The sequence below is a fragment of the Phacochoerus africanus genome, chromosome 5, assembly GCF_016906955.1.
Source record: "Phacochoerus africanus isolate WHEZ1 chromosome 5, ROS_Pafr_v1, whole genome shotgun sequence".
Taxonomy (NCBI): Eukaryota; Metazoa; Chordata; class Mammalia; order Artiodactyla; family Suidae; genus Phacochoerus; species Phacochoerus africanus.
Window position 1 is genome coordinate 49904207 of NC_062548.1, and position 20235 is coordinate 49924441.

Below are 20235 nucleotides of genomic sequence, written 5' to 3' on the forward strand. Positions count from 1 at the left end.
CCGCCACACTGGCCTGTCACTCATCAATCAAGTGAACCATACTTCCACTATGGAACCTTTGTGTTTGTTTCTCTGCACGGATGTCCTTCCCCAGCTGCCCACATGGCTTGCTCTCTCACCTCCAAGCCTTTGTTCATCTTCCCTGTGAACACTTCTCTAACCATACTTCTTTTTTTTACATAGCACTTCTGTCTAACATATGATTGTTAGTTTTATTGGGTGTATCCCAACACACATACACCAGAGATTAAGCTCCATGGGGCACGGAGTATGCTCAGAGTATTTACTGGTACTTACATGATTGATAACTGAATGAGAGTATGCTCTGTACTTGTAAAGAAGGTTTAAGTGCCTAAGAATAATATGGCCCTCATTTGGCTTTCATTTGTATGCTTTTGGAAAACCTGGACTTTCTTCATAGCCCTGCTTTTATTTGCATAGGCTCTACTTTAGAATGGACATTAGCAGCTGGCCCAAGCATATGAACTGGTGTCACAAAGCAGTCAAGTGAACACCTTGGGATAAAAATCCATTGGTCTCCAGTGAGTCCCCATTATCACTTAAGGGTGGGTTGTGCTTGAGTTTTCCTGAATTTAGTAGGAATCACTGTTTCCTTCTAGTCTATCTTTGTGTTTGCCACAACACCCTGCCAGGAAAGCATCCTTATCTTCCTCAAGAAGCTACAGTGCCATCAAAGGCCGTTAACTTTGATGTGAAAGTTGTTAAAAGAGGTAAACAAAGAATCCTTTAGTCACCATGGATGAGGGAAAAGCTGAAAAGTAAAAGAAGAGTTTGGGTGGCAAAGAGGTGGAGGCTTGAGGGACAGGAGATTCAACAGAAGAGTTAAAAGTCTCAGGTAGTCAGAGAAGGAGGCACACTTGAGACAGGAAATTGGCTTTGGGGCAGAACAGCAAAGGGAGTAAGTCAGGTGTGAGTCTTGTGCCTGCTCACGTTACCTCTGGGCCTCTGCACAGACCCTCAGCTATTTGCTCCACCTCAGTTGCCAGTGCCTATAAGGCCACTCAGCCCTGTGGCCACACCACCTGTGGGGGACAGTTATCAACCTGGGTCTCTCCCCTTGCTTACCTGGGGCTAAACAACTGCATGTGGCAGGTTTCTGGCTCCTTGTACCACCAGACTTGTTAATGTGCCACACGGTGAGCTGTGGGATCTTGCTTCCCTATGATGCAGACTGAAAGTGTGAAGAAGACAGGAGGGATTTGATCAGATAAATTCCTTCTGCTTCTCTGCCCATAAACTGCTCTATAGTTTCTCCACATAGACAGTCTGGCGTCTTCTTGCAGAGCCAAGTAGATGAATGACCTACTGTCTCTCAGCCTGTTGTGAGACAGTGGCCAATGGGGAATAGATCACCCTACTTTTCTTCCCATCTCTCCCTGCTTCACTTCCTTTCCTCGCTTTTGCTACCCTGGGTTTGTACCTCATAAAGCATCAGCTCTTAATCCTAGCCTCAAGCTCAGCTTCCTAGGAAATGTGGGCTGAAACTGGGAATGTGGTCTCTGACCCCCTGGTTCCTCTAATGGCCTCATTGTCTCAGAGAACTGTGGGGCACAAGCAGTGAGATTCAAGGTGGAGCTAGGAGCAATTGTTAGAACCAGCCAAGTAAGGCTGAGGCACAGGCTGAGACCTGGATGGAGTAAGGAGGAGCTGGAGATGCCAGGAGAGAATGATAGAGGGTCTCAGGTCCTAGCACCAAGAGTTTCAAGGAAGTAAATAGCTTGGTGGCAGTGGACAGATGCTTGAGGAATGTATATTCTCTATTAAAGAGTCACAGGACAAAAAAAAAAAAAAAAGAGAGTTCCCATCGTGGCGCAGTGGTTAACAAATCCGACTAGGAACTATGAGGTTGCAGGTTCGGTCCCTGTCCCTGCTCAGTGGGTTAATGATCCGGCGTTGCCGTGAGCTGTGGTGTAGGTTGCAGACGCAGCTCGGATCCCGCGTTGCTGTGGCTCTGGAGTAGGCCAGTGGCTACAGCTCCGATTCGACCCCTAGCCTGGGAACCTCCATATGCCACGGGAGCGGCCCAAAGAAATAGCAAAAAGACAGAAATAAATAAATAAATAAATAGTCACAGAATTTGCACGTAAAATTTCCAACCACTCATCAGAATGAAAGAGTCACACTGATGGGAGAGAAGCTGCACAGAGCAGTCCAGCAGAGAGCCACAGAATGAAGCCAAGATGGCTGGTGACATTACAAGCAATAACCAGGAGAGCCTTCTGGAACCTGACAAATGCTGATTGGGCATTTTAATCCTAACCCTAACCTGATGGGAGGGGCAATTGTGAAGACTGAAGAACTTGAAGCTATCTGAGACATGGAGGTCTACCTAGGCAGTTTATATCAAGCCATGTGATACAGTGGCCTGCATCAACTTTGCCCAGATAGGACATTCAGGGTTGGTTTCATCCTGTCCTTGGTCTGCTAGTGTATGTTTGCTTTGTTCACTCACAACAGCTAGAAAATAATAGCAGTACGGATGCTTTGAAACCCATCAGGTTACTTATTCAATTGAAGGAGGTCTCACTCTGTCTTACCCTTCTGTCAAACAGACTTCAAGGGAGTTATGGAAATTGCCATTTCCTAGCAGGGTAGCTCCTAGCGGGTTAATAGCAAGGAAATAGTGGGAATGGGCATTTGCATTGTGAGAGAAACCAACAAACCTTTAGAAGAAAAACAACTTTCAGCCAATCTCAAGTCATCCTTTTGCACCAAGACACACCACGTCCCTCCCTTTCACACATCCCCAAACAGAAACAGACAAGCAGTAGACCTGGAGGACCATTAGGTCAGCTCCACAACCAAGTTCAGTAACAGCCAAGAGCTGCACATGAAACTGACTCTTGGTAACAAGTAACCAACTTCCTGTGGTGAGTTATACATATTTAATTTCTAATTCACTCTCTGAGTATCTTAAAAATATAGTTGTATATGGATAGATGGCTATTTTATTTTTTTTTAGTAAGAGTGGAGAGAAGTTGGCCTGAAGAAAATCAGCCATGTAAAAGGATATTTGAAGGATTCTAGGGTTGAGTTACCAGATTCTTATGAGGGATCTACAAAGAATTATGCTGAGCTATAGGGACAGGAAAGATGTACCTCTTTTCCTGTCATCTCTACTTTGCTACAATTAGCACAACCCTGGAGACACTGATGCGCCAGAACTGATCATGAAAGATGTGGCCTGTTACACCTCTAAGATCAGGCCAGCCTCACAATGGTCCTGGTCTAAAATGGTGTTCCCTCTGGGTAGAAGAGTTAGATCCTTTTCTGTTGACTCCATGTGTTGCTTTGGAAAGTTTAACAGAAATTTTCTTTGGCTGTGAATACAGTGGTTAAATGCATAAGGCTTTAATCCCTTTCATTCAAGATCAGAAGTGGGTAGTCCAGGGCTGGTATGGAGGCTCCGTAAGATTATCAGGGCATCAAATGTCTTCTGTTTGTCTCTCCAATCCTTCAGGCAAGGCTTATATGCTTAAAGTCACAGATGGCTGCTGGAATTCCAGCCATTAAAACCACATTCTAGGTAGAAAGAAGGGAAGGACAAGGGCAAAAGGGAAGTTTTCTAGCTGTCCTCTCATTTAAGGTGCCTTTCCAGAAGTCCTATAGAACAAATTTCAATTATATCACTATATCATTGGCCTGTTAATTGATATAGCAATATATTATTGGTCTGATATTTGATATATAAGTATTTTATTGGCTTGATTAGCCATACCTCACTGCAGAAGAGACCAAGAAATATAGTTGGGCATTCTGCAACTCAGGCAGGCTCAGATTTCCTATTGTTAAGAAAGAAAAAAAAGAATGTCTACAAGTTTGGCAACAAACAGCTTCTGCCATAGTAAGCAGTACCCACTGCTCATTATCAACACTTTAGCTATTGCAAATTTCTTTATCATGAGGTTCTATAGCATGGATCAATAAGTTGAACTGTTCATCCTAGGATATTTGGTCATTTGCCTCTTCTGCAGACTTTGCATGGGTTTTATACACACATATGACGGAGAGGAATCCGCATCCTTACATGATACCTATGGCATGTTCAATGTGTTGGGCACCATACCAGTGGTCAGAGCTTTGATGACCACAGGGTCAGATCTTTGACTTTTTGTGGCCTCTGCTACTGGGCCTCACCATAGGTCCACTTGTCCTGCCTAGAGTTCCAGATTCCTGCTCATTAACAAGATAAAAGACAAAGGCTAGGCTAATTCTCTATCCTTCATCCACTGATGAGCCAATATGGCAAAAGAAATTAAAATAATTTTTTTGGAGTTCCCATCATGGCTCAGCAGAAAAGAATCTGACTAGCATTCCTTAGGATGCAGGTTAGATCCCTGGCCTCGCTCAGTGGGTTAAGGACCCCAAGTTGCCATGAGCTGTGGTGTAGGTTGCAGATGCAGCTCATATCTGGCATTGATGTGGCTGTGGTGGCATAGGCCAGTGGCTACACCTCTGATTCAACTTCTAGCCTGGGAACCTCCATATGCCACCGGTGTCACCCTAAAAAGATTTAAAAAAAATTTTTTTTATGTAGCCTCCCAATGGCATAAGGACTTCCCAGGCCAGGGATCAGATCAAGCCACAGTGGTGACCCAAGCTGCAGCTGCAGAAATGCTGGATCCTCAACCCACTGTGATGGGCCAGGGATTGAACATGTATCCCAGCACTACCAAAATGCCGCCAACCCCGTTGTGCCAGAGCAGGAACTCCTAATTGTGCTTTAAAAAGAAAAAGAAAGAAAGAAGGAAAGAAAGAAGGAAGGGAGGGAGGGAGGGAAGGGAAGGGAAGGAAGGAAGGAAAAAAGAAAGAGAGAGAAAGAAAGAAAGAAAGAAAGAAAGAAAGAAAGAAAGAAAGAAAGAAAGAAAGAAAGAAAGAAAAAGAAAAGGAAAGAAAGAAAACACCTAGACATGAAGAACCTGTCCTCCTCCTTATCTTGAGGCTCTTGCTCCCTCCACTGCTCTCCAGAGCTGCTCCTTTATTACTAAGCAGGGATTCTCAGAGATGGAGGTATGAGGAGACAATCTCTGTCTCTACCATGTAGATATGGATAGAAAAGTCTGCATTTTTGGTCTCACAGATACTGACATTGTGGGCAAGAAGAACATCACATCTAATGGACAGGTGGTCCATCTTTCTATTACATTCTCATGCCTGCTGCTTTAGTCTTAAGGATGACTACTCAGGGGTGAGCTATTCCTGGAATTAACTTTGGTTGTATGGTATTCTTTGAGATTAGACATGGCCCCATCTCCTCGTTCACTGTGGCTGACTTCTTCAGCCTGGGGCCCCATCCAGTTTCCATGGCTACAGCTGGTTATTGCAACTGGACTTTGAACTTCTGGTATGAATGCTTTTCCCTTCAGTAGCTACGGGTGAATATATGATGTGAAGGGAAAGTGTTGTGTCCAGGGCATCAATGGAATGGCAAAGCCAGGCTAAGGAATCTTGGTTACTAATGAGATTAAAACCAAGATAAAAACAACTCTTACCCTAGAAACAAGAATAGTTGGGTGATGGGTTAGTCCACCAGAGCCCAGAAGTCAGGTAAGATGGCAGAAGAGCCAAAGTTCAGGGGAACTGAAGGTCCTGAGGACCTAAGTGAAGAGTAAGAGCCAATGACCCTGATCAGGGCTCCAGGAAGCTCCAAGAAGAATGGATTAAGAGCTAAAAGCACAACTACAGTGAAGTTATTTGTAGTGCTAAGCAGATATTAGCTTGATGTTTATTTTCTTACTGAAGTTTCTGGTTCTAAAAAGTGTGCTAGATTTGGGACTCAAGTTCTTATGACCAGATAGGTATTCATTCATATAGAAACATGAAATAAGTTTCAGCCACCACACTGAGAAAACGGCAGTGCACAGATATGAAATAGTTCCTGTCTCATGGAGCAATCAGTCCAGCAATAAACAAATGCATGCATGAATGAATAAAATATATGATGCTTATATGAGGGTCCCCTTCAGACACTTACAGAGCATACTGATTGGAGAGCTTCTGACAATTCTGGGTATCCTCAGAGTATAATCTTAAATCTGAGGCATCCCAGGTGAGGTTTATGGCATCGTCCATTGAAACTTTTTATTGAGACTGGTACCAAATGGAAGCATGAGAAGAAGCGTATTTAGAAGTGCTCAGATATTAAGTCTTCGTTATCTTGAACAAGAGCATCCTAAGTCTCTATGGGGGTCCCCTGTCTTGCTGAAGCACCCCAGTGATATTCTGAAGCCTGTCTGGCATAACGTCTCTGATGTTGGATGATAGATGACTTGCAACTGAACTCTTTCCCACACACACTGCATTCATAGAGTTTCTCCCCCGTGTGCACCCTCTGATGTTGAATAAGCCGTCTTTTCTGGAGAAAGGCTTTCCCACATTCAGTGCATTTATAGGGCTTGTCTCCACTATGAATCTTCCGATGCTGATTAAGGGATGAACGGTCAAAGAAAACTTTCCCACACTTGTCACATCCAAAAGGAGTCTCTCCAGTGTGGGCTCTCCTGTGGCGAATAAGTGAGGCTCGGTCAAACAGAGCCTTGCCACATCCCTCGCATGCATAGGGCCGCTCTCCGGTATGTGTGAGCCTGTGGCGTGCGAGAATGCTCTTCTGGCTAAAAGACTTCCCACAGTCTGTACACTCATAAGGACTTTCTCCTGAATGGATTCTCTGATGTCGAGTAAAAGAGGAATGGACAAGGAAAGCCTTGCTGCACTGATTACACTGAAAGGGCTTCTCTCCTGTGTGGGTTCTCAGATGTTCAGTGAGGGTTAATCGGTCATAGAAAGTTTTCCCACATTCACTGCATTCAAAAGGGCTCTTTCCAGTGTGAGATATAAGATGTTTCTTAAGACAACTCCTGTAGCTAAAGGCTTTCCCACACTCTTCACAGTCATAGGGCTTCTCTCCAGTATGGGTCCTCTGATGGCGAGTGAGGGACAAGTGGATGAACAGTGTCTTTCCACATACGCCGCACTTAAAGCTTCTTCCTTTACTGTCAGTTTTTTTGGCAGGAGTAGACACTTGTCTGAGGTCCTTTTCCCTTGGAGTCTCCCCTGAAGGATTTTCCTTCATTGTGCCCTCAGGGTTTTCTTGGCCAAGTACAGGACCCAGAACATCTTTCCTGAGTTTGTCTATTAATGTCTCTTGTGACTTTACATTTTCAGAAACATTCTGCCTTTGAGTTGAGTCCTGGTTATCAAGTCTACCCTTCTGGTCTAAAACAAATAGAAAACAGAGCTATAACTGGGTTTAGTGCCAGTGAAAAAGAAAACATTGTGTATGTTCAGAAAAGAATGGATACAAGATACTGCCTGGTTTATTGGTAGCTCCTCAAAAGAAAAACATCATAGAGAGGCTGAAAAATGGCAGAGGAAAAGACAGGAATAAAGACTGGAAGTGGAGGGTGGGCACTGGCCCAGAAAACAAGTTTCAATTACTCATTCATGGATATTTACTAGGTGCCTACTAAAGTCCTGGGCATTGTAAAAGTCACAGAGATTCAGTGAACAAGATAGACATGGTCCCTGCCCTCATGATGTTTATATTCTACCAGGCAGAAGACAAAGAATAAACAAACAAAATATAACAGATGATAATAAGCACAGTGAAGGGAATAATGCATGGGAGCTGGAGGTGGGGATTTCCTTGGAAGGACCCTTAAAAAGGGTCATCTAGTGACATTTAAGCTGAGATCTGAAAGTCAAGATAACCATGTGAACAGACAAAAGAAAAGCATTTCAGGGAGAGATACATATGCAGAAAAATAGGAGAGACACAAAGAAGCACGGAAATGACTGGGAATTTGTCACGTGTCCATGAGTGTAAACAGCAGCGTGTAAGTGGGGAGACAGGCTAGCACCTGAGAAAGGGCACTGTCATTGACTACTGGACTGTATTTTAGAGGAAGAAGAGGAAGAGATGGAAAAGGATAAGCAGGAAAGATAAGAAAGTGTTAGCAAAGTTGGAGTTCCCATCATGACTCAGCGGGTTACAAACCCGACTAGTATCAATGAGGATATAGGTCTGATCCCTGGCCTTGCTCAGTGGGTTAAGGATCCGGCATTGCTGCAAGCTTTGGTATATGTCTCAGATGAGGGTCTGATTAAAGTTGCCATGGCTGTGGTGTAGGCTTGGCCCCTGGCCTGGGAACTTCTATATGCTATACTGCAGCCCTAAAAAGCAGAAAAAAAAAGAAAAAAGAAAGTATTAGCAAAGTTGAAATAAAAATGGGTCTCAACCCGCCCCCACAACAACAACAACAAAACAAACAAGTGGAAGGGCCTTGCTATGCACAGCTCCACTTATTCATTCCTCTGACAAATACCTGAGTGTGTGCTACCTACCAGGTACTGTTCCAGACATCAGGGATACAGCAGCGAACATTAAACAAAAATCTCTGATGGCATTTACTTTTTTTTTTTTTTTTTTTTGGCTGTGCCCACAGCATGTGAAAGTTCCTAGGCCAGGGATCAAACCCTCGTCCAAGAAGTGACCCAAGCCATAGCAGTGACAACACCAGATCCTTAACCACTAGGCCACCAGGGAACTCCTGGAGTTTACATTTTAATCGGAGAGTAGGTATGGACAGACAATAAACAAAATAAGGAAGTAAAACCAAAGCATGTTAGGCAGACAGCTGGGAAGACAGTTAGGTAGCACAGGGGCTGGGGAGGGGAAAAGGAGGGAGGGAATTCATTTTTAATAAGGGTGGTCAGGGCAGGCCTAAATGAGGTGGCACATTTGAGCAAGAACTTGAGAAAGATGACAAGAAAGCCATGTGTCAATCTGGGGGACATTTTCCAGGCCAATGTCCAGTATGGCAGAAACCATCCCCACGGGCCTATGAGACCCCAAGGAGAGGGCTCTAAGTGAACTGTCCAGCGCAGTCCCACCTACCTGGCTCACACAGACCTAGAGAAGTACCTCTTGGGACGTCTCTCTCTTCAGCTTCCCAAAACTCAAGTTTCCATGGCTCATCACCTCTCTTCAGCTGGAAAATCACATCAGCTTTAGGAAGTAGGAGTCCTGCTCACAAAAAACCAAAATGAAACATGGCTGTTTGGGATAGAAATTCCAGGGTTTAATAATAGCCCCTCACTCTCTAAAGAGGAAAATGGAACTATCCAGGAAGCAGATCCTAACTTCTAAAATAAGATGCCAATTTCCGTTCTGTGAAAGGGAAGTCACAACTTTCCATAAAATCTAAATTTTATCTATTGATCTAAATTGGAGCTATTAGATCACTTATTTTTCCACTGCACCACAAGAGGAACTCCCAGTAGTTTTAAAAATAATAAATTGTATTCCCTTAATTATGTATCTGTGCAATTATACTGAATTTGATGAAACTACATATCAAAAGAAGAGTTTTAGAAATATAATTCAACTTATGTACAATTAATATAAAACACTTAAAACTGAAAATGTCAATAAACAATTTTCATTATTTATTTATTTATTCATTTATTTATTGGCCATTCCCATGGCGTGTAGAAGTTCAGGGCCAGGGATCAAACCCTCACCACAGCAGCAACCCAAGCCACAGTAGTGACAATGCCAGTCCTTAACCCACTGAGCCACAAGAGAACTCCAATAACGACTTTTTAGAAATTCTTTTATTTTTTGTTTTTGTAGGGCCACACCCACAGCACATGGAGGTTCCCAGGCTAGGGGTTGAATCAGAGCTGTAGCTGCCAGCCTACACCACAGCCATAGCAATGTGGTATCCGAGCCATGTCTGCAACATATACCACAGCTCACAGCAATGCCGGATCCTTAACCCACTGAGTAAGGCCAGGAATCAAACCTGCGTCCTCATGGATACTAGTCAGGTTCATTTCCACTGAGCCACGATGGGAACTTCTAGAAATTCTTAAAAAATAAATTATGATGTCTTTGACTTTTAAAATTTTCAGGTAGTGACACTTATAAAGCCTTTCTCTTTTTTTTCCTTTTTTTTTTTTTGTCTTTTGTCTTTTTAGGGCCACATTCATGGCATATGGAGGTTCCCAGGCTAGGGATCCAATCAGAGCTACAGCCGCCAGCCTACGCCACAGTCACAGCAACTCGGGATCCAAGGATTCATTTCTGATGCGCCACGGTGAGAACTCTTGATTTTCTATATTTAGTTTTAAATGCATTATTAAATATTTAAGACATACAAAAGGCATAGAGACTAAAACAAATACCTATGAGTTCACCATCTAACTTAAGAAATAAACATTAACACTAAGAGTGAAGCCCTTCTCTCTCCCTTTCCCTCAAGAGCTAACCACTACACTAAATTTGATGCTAATCACTCTATGCGTTTTAAAATGTTTCCTCATCTTCTTTATAGTTTTTAAAATATGTTCACTGTAGATAATTGAGAAATTTAAAAAAAAGAGAAAAGGAAAAGTCACATGGAAGCTTTCCAAAATTTTGGTGTAGATTCTTCTAGACTTTTTCCATGCATGCAAATAGATATGTTTTAAACATACACAAGTTCCAATCATTTTGTATCCTGTTTTTATTACTTAACAATATACCATTACTGGAGATCCCAACATGGCACAGCGGAAATGAATCCGACTAGGAACCATGAGGTTGTGGGTTCGGTCCCTGCCCTTGCTCAGTGGGTTAAGGATCCGGCATTGCCATGAGCTGTCGTGTAGGTCACAGACACAGCTCGGATCTGGTGTTGCTGTGGCTCTGGCATAGGCCAGCAGCTGTAGCTCCAATTTGAGCCCTAGCCTGGGAACCTCCATATGCCACAGGTGCAGCCCTCAAAGGACAAAAACAAAACAAACAAACAAACAAACCCACAATATACCATTACTATCTTTCTAACTCTATAAATATCATCCTTGTCAAGACCATACAATACTGTAGTCCATTATGGATGTATAATTATTTATCTAAATGCTTATTACAAAGTATGTATGCTGTTTCCATTTTTTCACAATTTTAGGCAAAATGGAAATAAACATTTATCTTATCTTTTTCCCCCTTGGGACAATTCCCAGAAAAGAGGGTACCCATTTTCAGTTTTATATAATACTTTTTTTTTTTTTTTTTTTACTTAAAGCTAGGGGCTTAGTCCGATCTTCACTAATCCTATAGATTCCATCCAGTTCAAAAGGGCCATGTCCTCTTGGCCGAGATGCCTTAATGCTGATCAGCTGGCCTGCTCTGCCTATCTTTCTTTTGGTCCATTACTGTGGTCTAGGGAGCTCTAGCATTTTCTCAGGCTTTTCTCTTGTTTTAAAAACTGTCAGGTGGTTCCTTTTCCCACCAGATTCAGTATGATCTCTCTACACCTTACTTCTCCTTCACTGTTATTACTTATGACTGTATTTCAAGGTCTTTTGAATGAGTTTTGACATCTACAGGAATCTGTTCTTTACCTCTTTGTAAGGAGGTAGGATTTCATTACTACTTTGCTGAGCAATATACTTTCAAAGCAGCTCCTTGAGGCATCTACCAAATCCCACTACTTAGACATCACTTTAAACACCAAAACAATATGTATATAAACTCACAAACCAATCTTTTATCCTTCCTGGGGAATCTATCCAAAGATGTACAATCTGCTCCAGTAAGAAAAGAAGAGCCATATTCTTTACACACATACTCAATGGTAGATTCTGAGTCACTACGGAAAGTCATGCTAACCCAAAGAAATGAAATCTTGATAGTTCTCCAGCATCACCTCCCTGTAAAGGGCCCTCTGAGTAGGAACCAGCTGTTTCCACTCATCCTTCGAGAACTTCACAGCCACATCCTTAAATGTGAGTGACTTCTGAAAAGACAAACATATTCTTACTCACTTTTGTGTCTTCTCTTAGGTGTCACTGAGGAGGTATAAAGACAACAGCATTGGAAGACATATGGAATGGAAAAGAAATGGTTTTGATGATGTCAAGGAGACTGCATATTTTAAGGAAGAGGTACAGGTCTGTGGCCTGAGGCATGAAACTCTTGATTATGGCCTCACACCATCATATCCATGGCAGAGCCTCAAATTGCAGGTACAACATGTTGTAGCCTCAGTTTTTTAAACTATAGAATGAAATAATCAGATTAGAATTTTTTTTTTTGTCTTTTTGCTATTTCTTTGGGCCGCTCCCGTGGCATATGGAGGTTCCCAGGCTAGGGGTCGAATTGGAGCTGTAGCCACCGGCCTACGCCAGAGCCACAGCAACGCGGGATCCGAGCCGCGTCTGCAACCTACACCACAGCTCTCTGCAACGCCGGATCGTTAACCCACTGAGCAAGGGCAGGGACCGAACCCGCAACCTCATGGTTCCTAGTCGAATTCGTTAACCACTGCGCCACGACAGGAACTCCGAATTTTTTTTTTTTGACCATACTTGCAGCCTGTGGAAGTTTCCAGGCTAGGGATGGAACCTGCACAACTGCAGTGACAACACTAGATCCTGAACCTGCTGAGCCACTTGGGAACGCCTAGATTAGATAATCTTTAAAGTCACTTCCAGTTCTAACATCAGTGGATCTATGAGATCTCAGCCTGACCAATGGGTTCTCAAGTCAAAGGAAGATTCATGATGGGCGTTTGAGTAACAGGATACTCTAAAGAACCAAAATTGGAGGGGTTCCTGCTGTGGCAGTGGGTTAATGATCTGGCTTGTCTCTGTGGAAGTGCCAGTTTGATCCCCGGCCCAGTGCAGTGGATTAAGAATCTGGCATTGCTGCAGCTGTGGCATAGGTTGCAAGTCCAGCTTGGATTTGATTTTGACACGATTTGATACAGGAACCTCCATATGCCACAGGAGCAGCTAAAAATAAAAAATAAAATAAAATAAAGAATGGAAATTGGAGAAATGGGATCAAAGATACAGTGCCTCTTTGAAAGGAAAATATCATCTTGTCCAGCCTAGAGGATTTAGAATGTTTAGATTCTCAGGAAAGTTCTCTAAGCAGTCCCTGGACCATCAAGCTCACTGCCACAGATGGAGCTGTCTCAACCCTCTGCTCCCAACTCCTATAAACTCATGAAGGGGCTGGTGGCCAAGGCTCTATGAGGAGCCTCTTAGAAGGAAGATCTCTGCAGCTGTGCTGTATGGTTTGGAAGGAGAGAATCTGGAGCCAGACAGGGTACTAGCGAATATTCTGTAGAGCCCACCTTGACCAGATGGGGACCCATTTCCAAGGCATTCACTCTCTGGTTAGTAAGAAAGCTCCAGAAGGAAGGAAGTCCAGTTCACCTGCCATCTGGTTGTTAGGGGCACAGCTGCCATTTTCTCCTCATCTGTGTTCTCTTGGAAAAGGCCCAGTGCAGAGATGGCAGAGCTAGACAAGGAAACATGAAGGAGCACAATCATACCTTGTAATTGTCTGACCCAGGCTAAAAATCTCTACCGAACAATTAGGTGTGAAACAGCCCGCACTCCCAATACCCTACCTAGACCAAAGCAAACTTAGAAGCAAACTCACCCTTTCCCAGGGGATGGATATTATGGATATTGCCACAAATTTTTTTTTTTTTGGTCTTTTTTTTAAGGCCACACGCACTACATATGGAAGCTCCCAGGCTAGGGGTTGAATCAGCTGTAGCTGCTGGTCTATACCACAGCCACAGCAACGAGGGATTCGAGCCAGATAGGATTTGCAACCTACACCACAACTCACAGCAGCACTGGATCCTTAACCCACTGATCGAGGCCAGAGATCGAACCTGTGTCCTCATGGATACTAATCAAGTTCTTCCCCACTGAGCGAGGCCAGAGATCGAACCTGTGTCCTCATGGATACTAATCAAGTTCTTCACCACTGAGCCATGACAGGAACTCTGCAAGATTATACTTTCTGACATGTGCCTGGAGGAGACCACAAACGACAATGGTGCTGGAATCAAGGCTGCTCTCTAAAGCCATCAAGGGCTACCTGAGTCTTATATCTTTTTATCCCTCAAGAGAATGTTCTGAACATTGTCCTGGATTTGCTGATCCACAATTAACCAGCCACAGATTCTGTGTTTCTTACTTGAAATCCTTGAGACACTGTTGATTGTTGGCCAGTGAGAGACAAATGACCTTAATACATGTTTCCACCTCCTGCCCAATCAGCTGTAGCCAAGGAGCACAAAAAAGAGCAGTTCTCAGAGGATCCAACTACAGGCAGGCCAGGCCTGGCCTACGACTCCTTTTAAAGTAGCTTTCTTAGTAGAAGTACTTCAATGTGAGGGACAGGCAGCTATGGTTCTGTCTCTTGAGCTCTGCCAACAACCCTTCACACTTTTCAAGGAAATATCTTTACCCACATCCACACTTTAATAAAAAAATGAGGAAATCCTGTCATGGTTCAGTGGTAATGAACCCAACTAGTACCCATGAGGATGCAGGTTGAATCCCTGGCCTAGCTCAGTAGGTTAAGGATGTGGCATTGCCATAAGGTGCAGTGTAGGTCACAGAGGCAGCTAGGATCCCCAACTGCTGTGGCTTGGTGTAGGCCGGAGGCTACAACTCCAATTTGACCCCTAGCCTGGGAATTTCCATATGCTACAAGTGCAGCCCTAAAAAGATAGATGAATAAATAAATAAATAAATAAATAAATAACTCATTCCACTTCTTGGCCAAAGCTGATTGGCATCTGACCCAATTAGAGTCCTTCCCCTGGAATTTTGGAATTGGAAACGAGAGATCAGTCTCTTTTCACTAGCATCCCCGTGAGGGCATGGAAACTTGGGATCCATTGACAGTCACAGTTTGTCATGCCATCCAAGCACAGAAAAAGCCAGTCAGCAGTGACAAGAAAATATGAACCATAAGTAGAGAGAAGTAGAGGCAAGGGGTTACAAAAGGGTCCTGAGTTTGTTCTGGCCCCTGGTTCCAGTTCTCAGGCACTCCTGCTGTCTTCTCCTTGGCTTCAGTGACCTACCAAGTATCCTCAAAATGAATCCCCCTTATACTAGTTTGAACTGGGTTTCTGTAATTTGCAACCCAAATGGACCTAAGACAGGTATTAGAATCTGCCAGTTCCCTAACCAGATGCTTCACTGTTCATGTTCTGCTACCAAGACCTCTCTTCTCAGAGCTCTTTGGGGTCGTGGGGATACATAGAAGACACAGCATCCAACATGGTTCACAGAACAAAAGGTAGGTGTCAATTTCCTCACAAAGAAGCTTTGGAATTTTCCAGCCAAGCCTATAAGCTTGTTTCCAATCCACTCCCAAATGAATCCACGAAACGAAAGAGGCAGGGTCTTTACCTTTCTTGAACTCTCAGATTTCTGTCTCAGTCGCCTAAAATATACTATCTTATACAATCACAGCTATTTGTATTTTTGTTTTATCTTTCCAAGTAGATGATGCATGTTGGGAGCCGAATCTTGGGAGCCAAATCTTTCTTTCCTCACACTAAGACAACTACTTTCGCATATTTGGTGCTCAGGAAATATTTACCGTCTAACTGAAATACCAAGTTTTGCAAGAAAGTCTGGTTGGTGTTGGAAAGCAGCCTTAGAGGATTAGAAGAGGGAGCAGCATCACAGGCCAGGTGGAAAGGGTTGTAAGGAAACCCTGGCCCAGATCCGGGGAATCCAGAGAAACGGGCAATCTCAGGTGCTTTCCGGGCAAGACGGATCAGCAGGATTCAGCGGAGTCAGTTCAATCCAGTTGTACAAATCCCCCTAGGCGGGGTAAGCAGGGAAAGGATGGCACAGCGACCTTCGGTCAGAAAGGCTAAGGGAAGAAACGCGCCATTTCAATCGGCGGACAGCACTGCGGAGCGCGGCCCTGAGCACCGCAAAGCACATCGAACACTCAGGAGGCCAGGCTACCGTGACCTCACTCCACCTCGCTGCCACACGTCTTCACCCTGAGCCGTGCTTTTACCCTGAGTTCGCCTGCTCAGGTCAACCGGGGCAGCCGCGCGACCAAGGACAGTTCGAAAACACCCAATTTCAGTTCCACCCTCACGTCATGGCGCGACGCATCCGTCCCACCTCCCCGACCCTTCCTCAAACGCATTCCAACCAGAGCCGCCTCTCCCACCACACCCAATCCTAAATCCTCACCTTGGGGGCCCCCTCCTCGCTGGAGCCCCTTAAGGCGCAAAAACAGCAAACTGCCTGCACAAAATGCGCTCAGAAAACTACGATTCCCAGAAGGGTGCTGGCGTAGCGGCGATTCCCAGGCCACGCCCACTTATACACCACGCCCCCTAAGGTAGCTACAAGATCTTCGCGTGCATCATTTAAAAGGGGGACCTCGACATCTGTAGTAAAAATGTAGGAAAGCGTATGGGTAAGGAGCCAAAGAAGTATCATAGCCCTGTTTGCCTGCCGCCACCCTACCGCGGATGGCCTTCTTCCTAAGCAGTTTGCTATCAAGTTCTCCAGGGGGATATTTTTTAAACCGTTGCTACCTTCCTCAGGCACCTGCTACCTCTTCTCTTTCACTTGGTAAGGGTGAGGGTGGGGGGAAGATGCAGCTGAGAGAATTAATTGTAATTAATTTAAAAATTTGCCTTTGTTCACATCCATTCTTTCTAACCACTCTAATTTTAACAGTAAACAGAGCTACACCAGGGCTTTGCAATTTTATCAGACAATAGAGCACATTTAGGCTTAAGAAAGTTGGAGAAGCATTTTCTGTCTCCTGTACCTAAAATATCCTGATAAATGTTCACATCTCTAACATTTTAAAAGAAATCTTTCCGCAGTTTCACATCCCTCTCCAACTACCATCCTCTCTCTCTTCTCATCAAAGCCAAACTACTCAACATTGCCAATACTTGCTATTTTTACCTTCGACATCCACTCTTTCCTTAACCAAGGGCATTTCAGTATGACTTTGGTGCCAACTTCCAATAATGACAAATGCCAGTACATCCTTTGTCCTTTTTGATTGCTTGGCAACAGTGAATGTTTTTTGATTATTCCTTTTCTTGAAAGTCTTCTCTTCAGTTCTGTGACACTGCTCTCCCCTGGTGCTCCCCTCACCTCTCCATCCTCTTCTGTTCACTCTGCTTTTACCGGCTCTTTCTTTCTTCATATCCTTTAAATCTTGGTGTTCCCCAAGCACCTGTCCTAGGCCCTAGTCTCTTGCTACACTACACCTTCTTCATGAGCAATTTTCCTCCTTTCACATGGTTCCAGATGTCATCTATATATCGGGGATCACACTTTTAAGTTTCAGTCTGCCTATAAAACATTCCCATATATGTTTGGATATTTCAAAAGCATCTCAAGCTCAATATATTCAAATGAAATCACCCTGTACCCTCACATGGGACGCTTTGGCTGCACCACCTTACATTCTCATGGTCCAAATTCTAACCCAGCCATGCTTGCAGCAACCGCTTTTGTACAGATATAGTCAAATACACATCTCACCTTAGCTATTCCCCATACTTCTCACTTTCTACCTTGGAGTTTCTCTGACTCTGCAACCAAGGAAAACTACAGAAACCCTTGGTGTTAGTCCAGCAAACCGCAACCAATGTGGGGTGGGAGCTGGTAGCTAAAAGCTCCCCACTTCCATATCAAGGGCAGACAATTCTGAGGTTCACTCACCATGACTCTCTGGATGCCAGTGGGGTTGAGCCTCAGTTGCCCACAGCAGTGACCAACCTTTTGTAATGGCTTTTTCTTCTTCTCTTTTTGGTGGATACATATTATTAATAATGTAATTATTGATAATATTTAAACAATTAATATTCAACAATTATTCAAGTAATTAATATTTAAATTATTTGAATCCTGCTTTACCATATTATAATGCAAAAAAATTTCTCAGTGGCAGGACAAAAAACAGCAAATTGCTGGAGTGTTGAGTGAAGTTAAATTTATGCTGATTATTAATGGATCAATTTAATAGGTATAGACAAGAATATGTGAACTAGATCAATGGCTGTATATCAGTTAAGGGGGCAACTTGTAACTATCTTCTGAGGAAGAAGGAATCACTGGGTTTTTTTGTTTTGTTTTTGCCACACCCATAGTATGCAAAAGTACCCAGGCCAGTGATCAAATCTTTGCCACAGCAGTGACCTGAGCCACATTAAGGACAATGCTAGATCCTTAACCCACTGAGCTACCAGGGACTCCCTCATTGTTTTATGTTTCAATTTGGGAGTGATGACGAAGTTCCAAGGGTTTCTAATTTGGATGTCCATTGCCAGCACCCTTTCAAGCTTTGCATCCTGCTCCCTCCAGAAGCACAATAAAATGATTCTAGTATCTTTGTCAGAAAGATATGAAATACATGATCACATGAAGTATCTTTTATTTTCCCCTAACTGGCAACCTTAGATATTCTTCTTCCTTATCCTTCTTGTGTCATTAGAGTTTCATTAAGCAACATCTCCTCCCCAACTGAGTTTTGATCCAACTCAGAACAAAGGAGTCAGGCATACAGAGATAAAAACAGCTGTTTTGAGAGCTGCTGAAAATGTATCTGAGGGATGGTGACAACAGGTTTCCCTGGCCTGGACTCCACACAGACATTTGTCCTACTGGATGCAGAAGACTGCTTTCTGCAGGAAACTGGGTCCTTGTCACATGGCCAAGAACAAGCATCCCTCTAACGTCTCCAGTCATGAAAATAATCCCTTACCTTTTACCTCTAAAAGCTCCTGATGATTATCAAAAACTGTGCTGTACACTATAGTAGCAGCTAGCCATGTGTGACTATTCAGCATTTGAAATGTGGCTAGTCCAAATGAGATGTGTTATAAGTACAGAGACAGTTTTTAAAAAGAGAAAGTAATATCTCAATTCTTTAATAGTCATTATATGTTAAAATTTTAAAAATATTTGAATGAAGTTCAAATATTGATTGAAATGAAACATAAAATTAACTTCAACATCTTCATTTTAATTTCTAAACTATGGCTTTATATTCCCACTGGGCAGCACTGACCTAAAATACCTGGAGTTCCCTTCATGGCTCAGCAGAAATGAATCTAACTACTATCCATGAGGACACAGGTTCAATCCCTGTCCTTGCTCAGTGGGTTAAGGATCCGGTGTTGCCATGAGCTCTGGTGTAGGTTGCAGATGTGGCTTGGATCTGGCGTTGCTCCAGCCAGAGGCTACAGCTCCAATTTGACCCCTAGCCTGGGAACTTCCATATGCCGTGGGTGCAGCCCTAAAAAGACATAAATAAAATAAAATAAAAATAAAATTTTATTAATAAAATAATAAAATAAAATACCTGGACTCACAGTTCCCATTGTGGTGCTGTGGGTTAAGAATCAGACTGCAGTAGAGGTGAGGGTTCGATACCTGGCCTGGTACAGTGGGTTAAAGCTCTGACATTACCACAGCTGTGACGTAGTTCACAGCTGCATGTTGGATTCAATCCCTAGCCCAGGAGTTTCCATATGGCACAGGTGTGGCTATAAATAAATAAATAAAATACCTGGACTCCAGTGTAGGTTTAGAGTCTCTCCAAATCAATCTCATATTTAACAGTTTTGGAGGGGAAAGGTACTAATTTTCCAAGATCTGGGTCCTTATCTCCCACATTGGTGCCATATGACCTTCATGCTTGTATTATCCTATGTACATTTCTCCAGCACACTCAGGCTCATGAAAATGCATATTCATTCAGGGAAGCACCCCCACTGCAATCCCCATCACCCCAACACAGCATGGGCCACTTCAACTTCTTTCTGCTTTTTAATGACCGGAGTCCTGCCTCAATAACAGAGACCACTTAGGAACTTGACATCCTCAGTAGGCTTTGTCTTGGACTTCCTGAAGAATCATGGTTCAGGCTTTATCAACATGTTATCTAGTGACAGGTAACTGGCAGCCTCCCCCCCACCCCCCACAAGTTCCTCCTTACCTCTGTCTTAGTTATGTGAGACTTGGGGGCTAATTTATTCTTAGAAGCACAGGCCTAGTGAGGGGGTGAGTGCTGAGCTCAGGAGCCAGCCCCATCTTGCTGGCCATCCTCACATCTTGACATCCCAAGTTAATTCCTGGTATTAGTAGTCCCACCAATTCTGTCCCAAGTTCCAGGGTGCAGGTGTCTCTATGATATTCTCTTCATCTCAAAGTTCCCTAGCACTGCCCATTCTGTTTTTTGTTGTTGTTGTTGTTGTCTTTTTGCCTTTTCTAGGGCTGCTCCCACGGCATATGGAGATTCCCAGGCTAGGGGTCTAATCGGAGCTGCAGCTCCTGGCCTACACCAGAGCCATAGCCACGCAGGACCCAAGCCATGTCTGTGACCTACACCACAGCTCACGGCAACACCGGATCCCT

The 20235-nt window shown here is 43.6% G+C and overlaps 1 protein-coding gene across 1 annotated transcript; it reads right to left on the minus strand.

Annotated features, from left to right (window-relative positions):
* Positions 1 to 5714: 5714 nt before the first annotated feature.
* On the minus strand, positions 5715 to 16121 carry LOC125127739 (zinc finger protein 2-like). The gene is made up of 5 exons (XM_047781222.1): positions 16039 to 16121; positions 13146 to 13312; positions 11675 to 11801; positions 8918 to 9046; positions 5715 to 7236 (listed from the first exon to the last, which is right to left on the minus strand). Exons 2-5 carry the CDS (start codon positions 13164 to 13166, stop codon positions 6194 to 6196), a joined length of 1320 nt encoding a protein of 439 aa, XP_047637178.1. The 5' UTR covers positions 13167 to 13312; positions 16039 to 16121; the 3' UTR covers positions 5715 to 6193.
* Positions 16122 to 20235: the final 4114 nt, after the last annotated feature.

Bases quoted from the DNA above. Each gene is read 5' to 3' on its own strand.
- LOC125127739 (XM_047781222.1), bottom strand. From the start codon at position 13,166: ATGGGTCCCCATCTGGTCAAG. The intron at 11,802-13,145 runs GTGGGCTCTACA...TTGTCTTTTCAG, and splicing joins TGGGTCCCCATCTGGTCAAG to AAGTCACTCACATTTAAGGA. The intron at 9,047-11,674 runs GTTAGCATGACT...TTTTGTGAGCAG, and splicing joins TCAAGATTTCATTTCTTTGG to GACTCCTACTTCCTAAAGCT.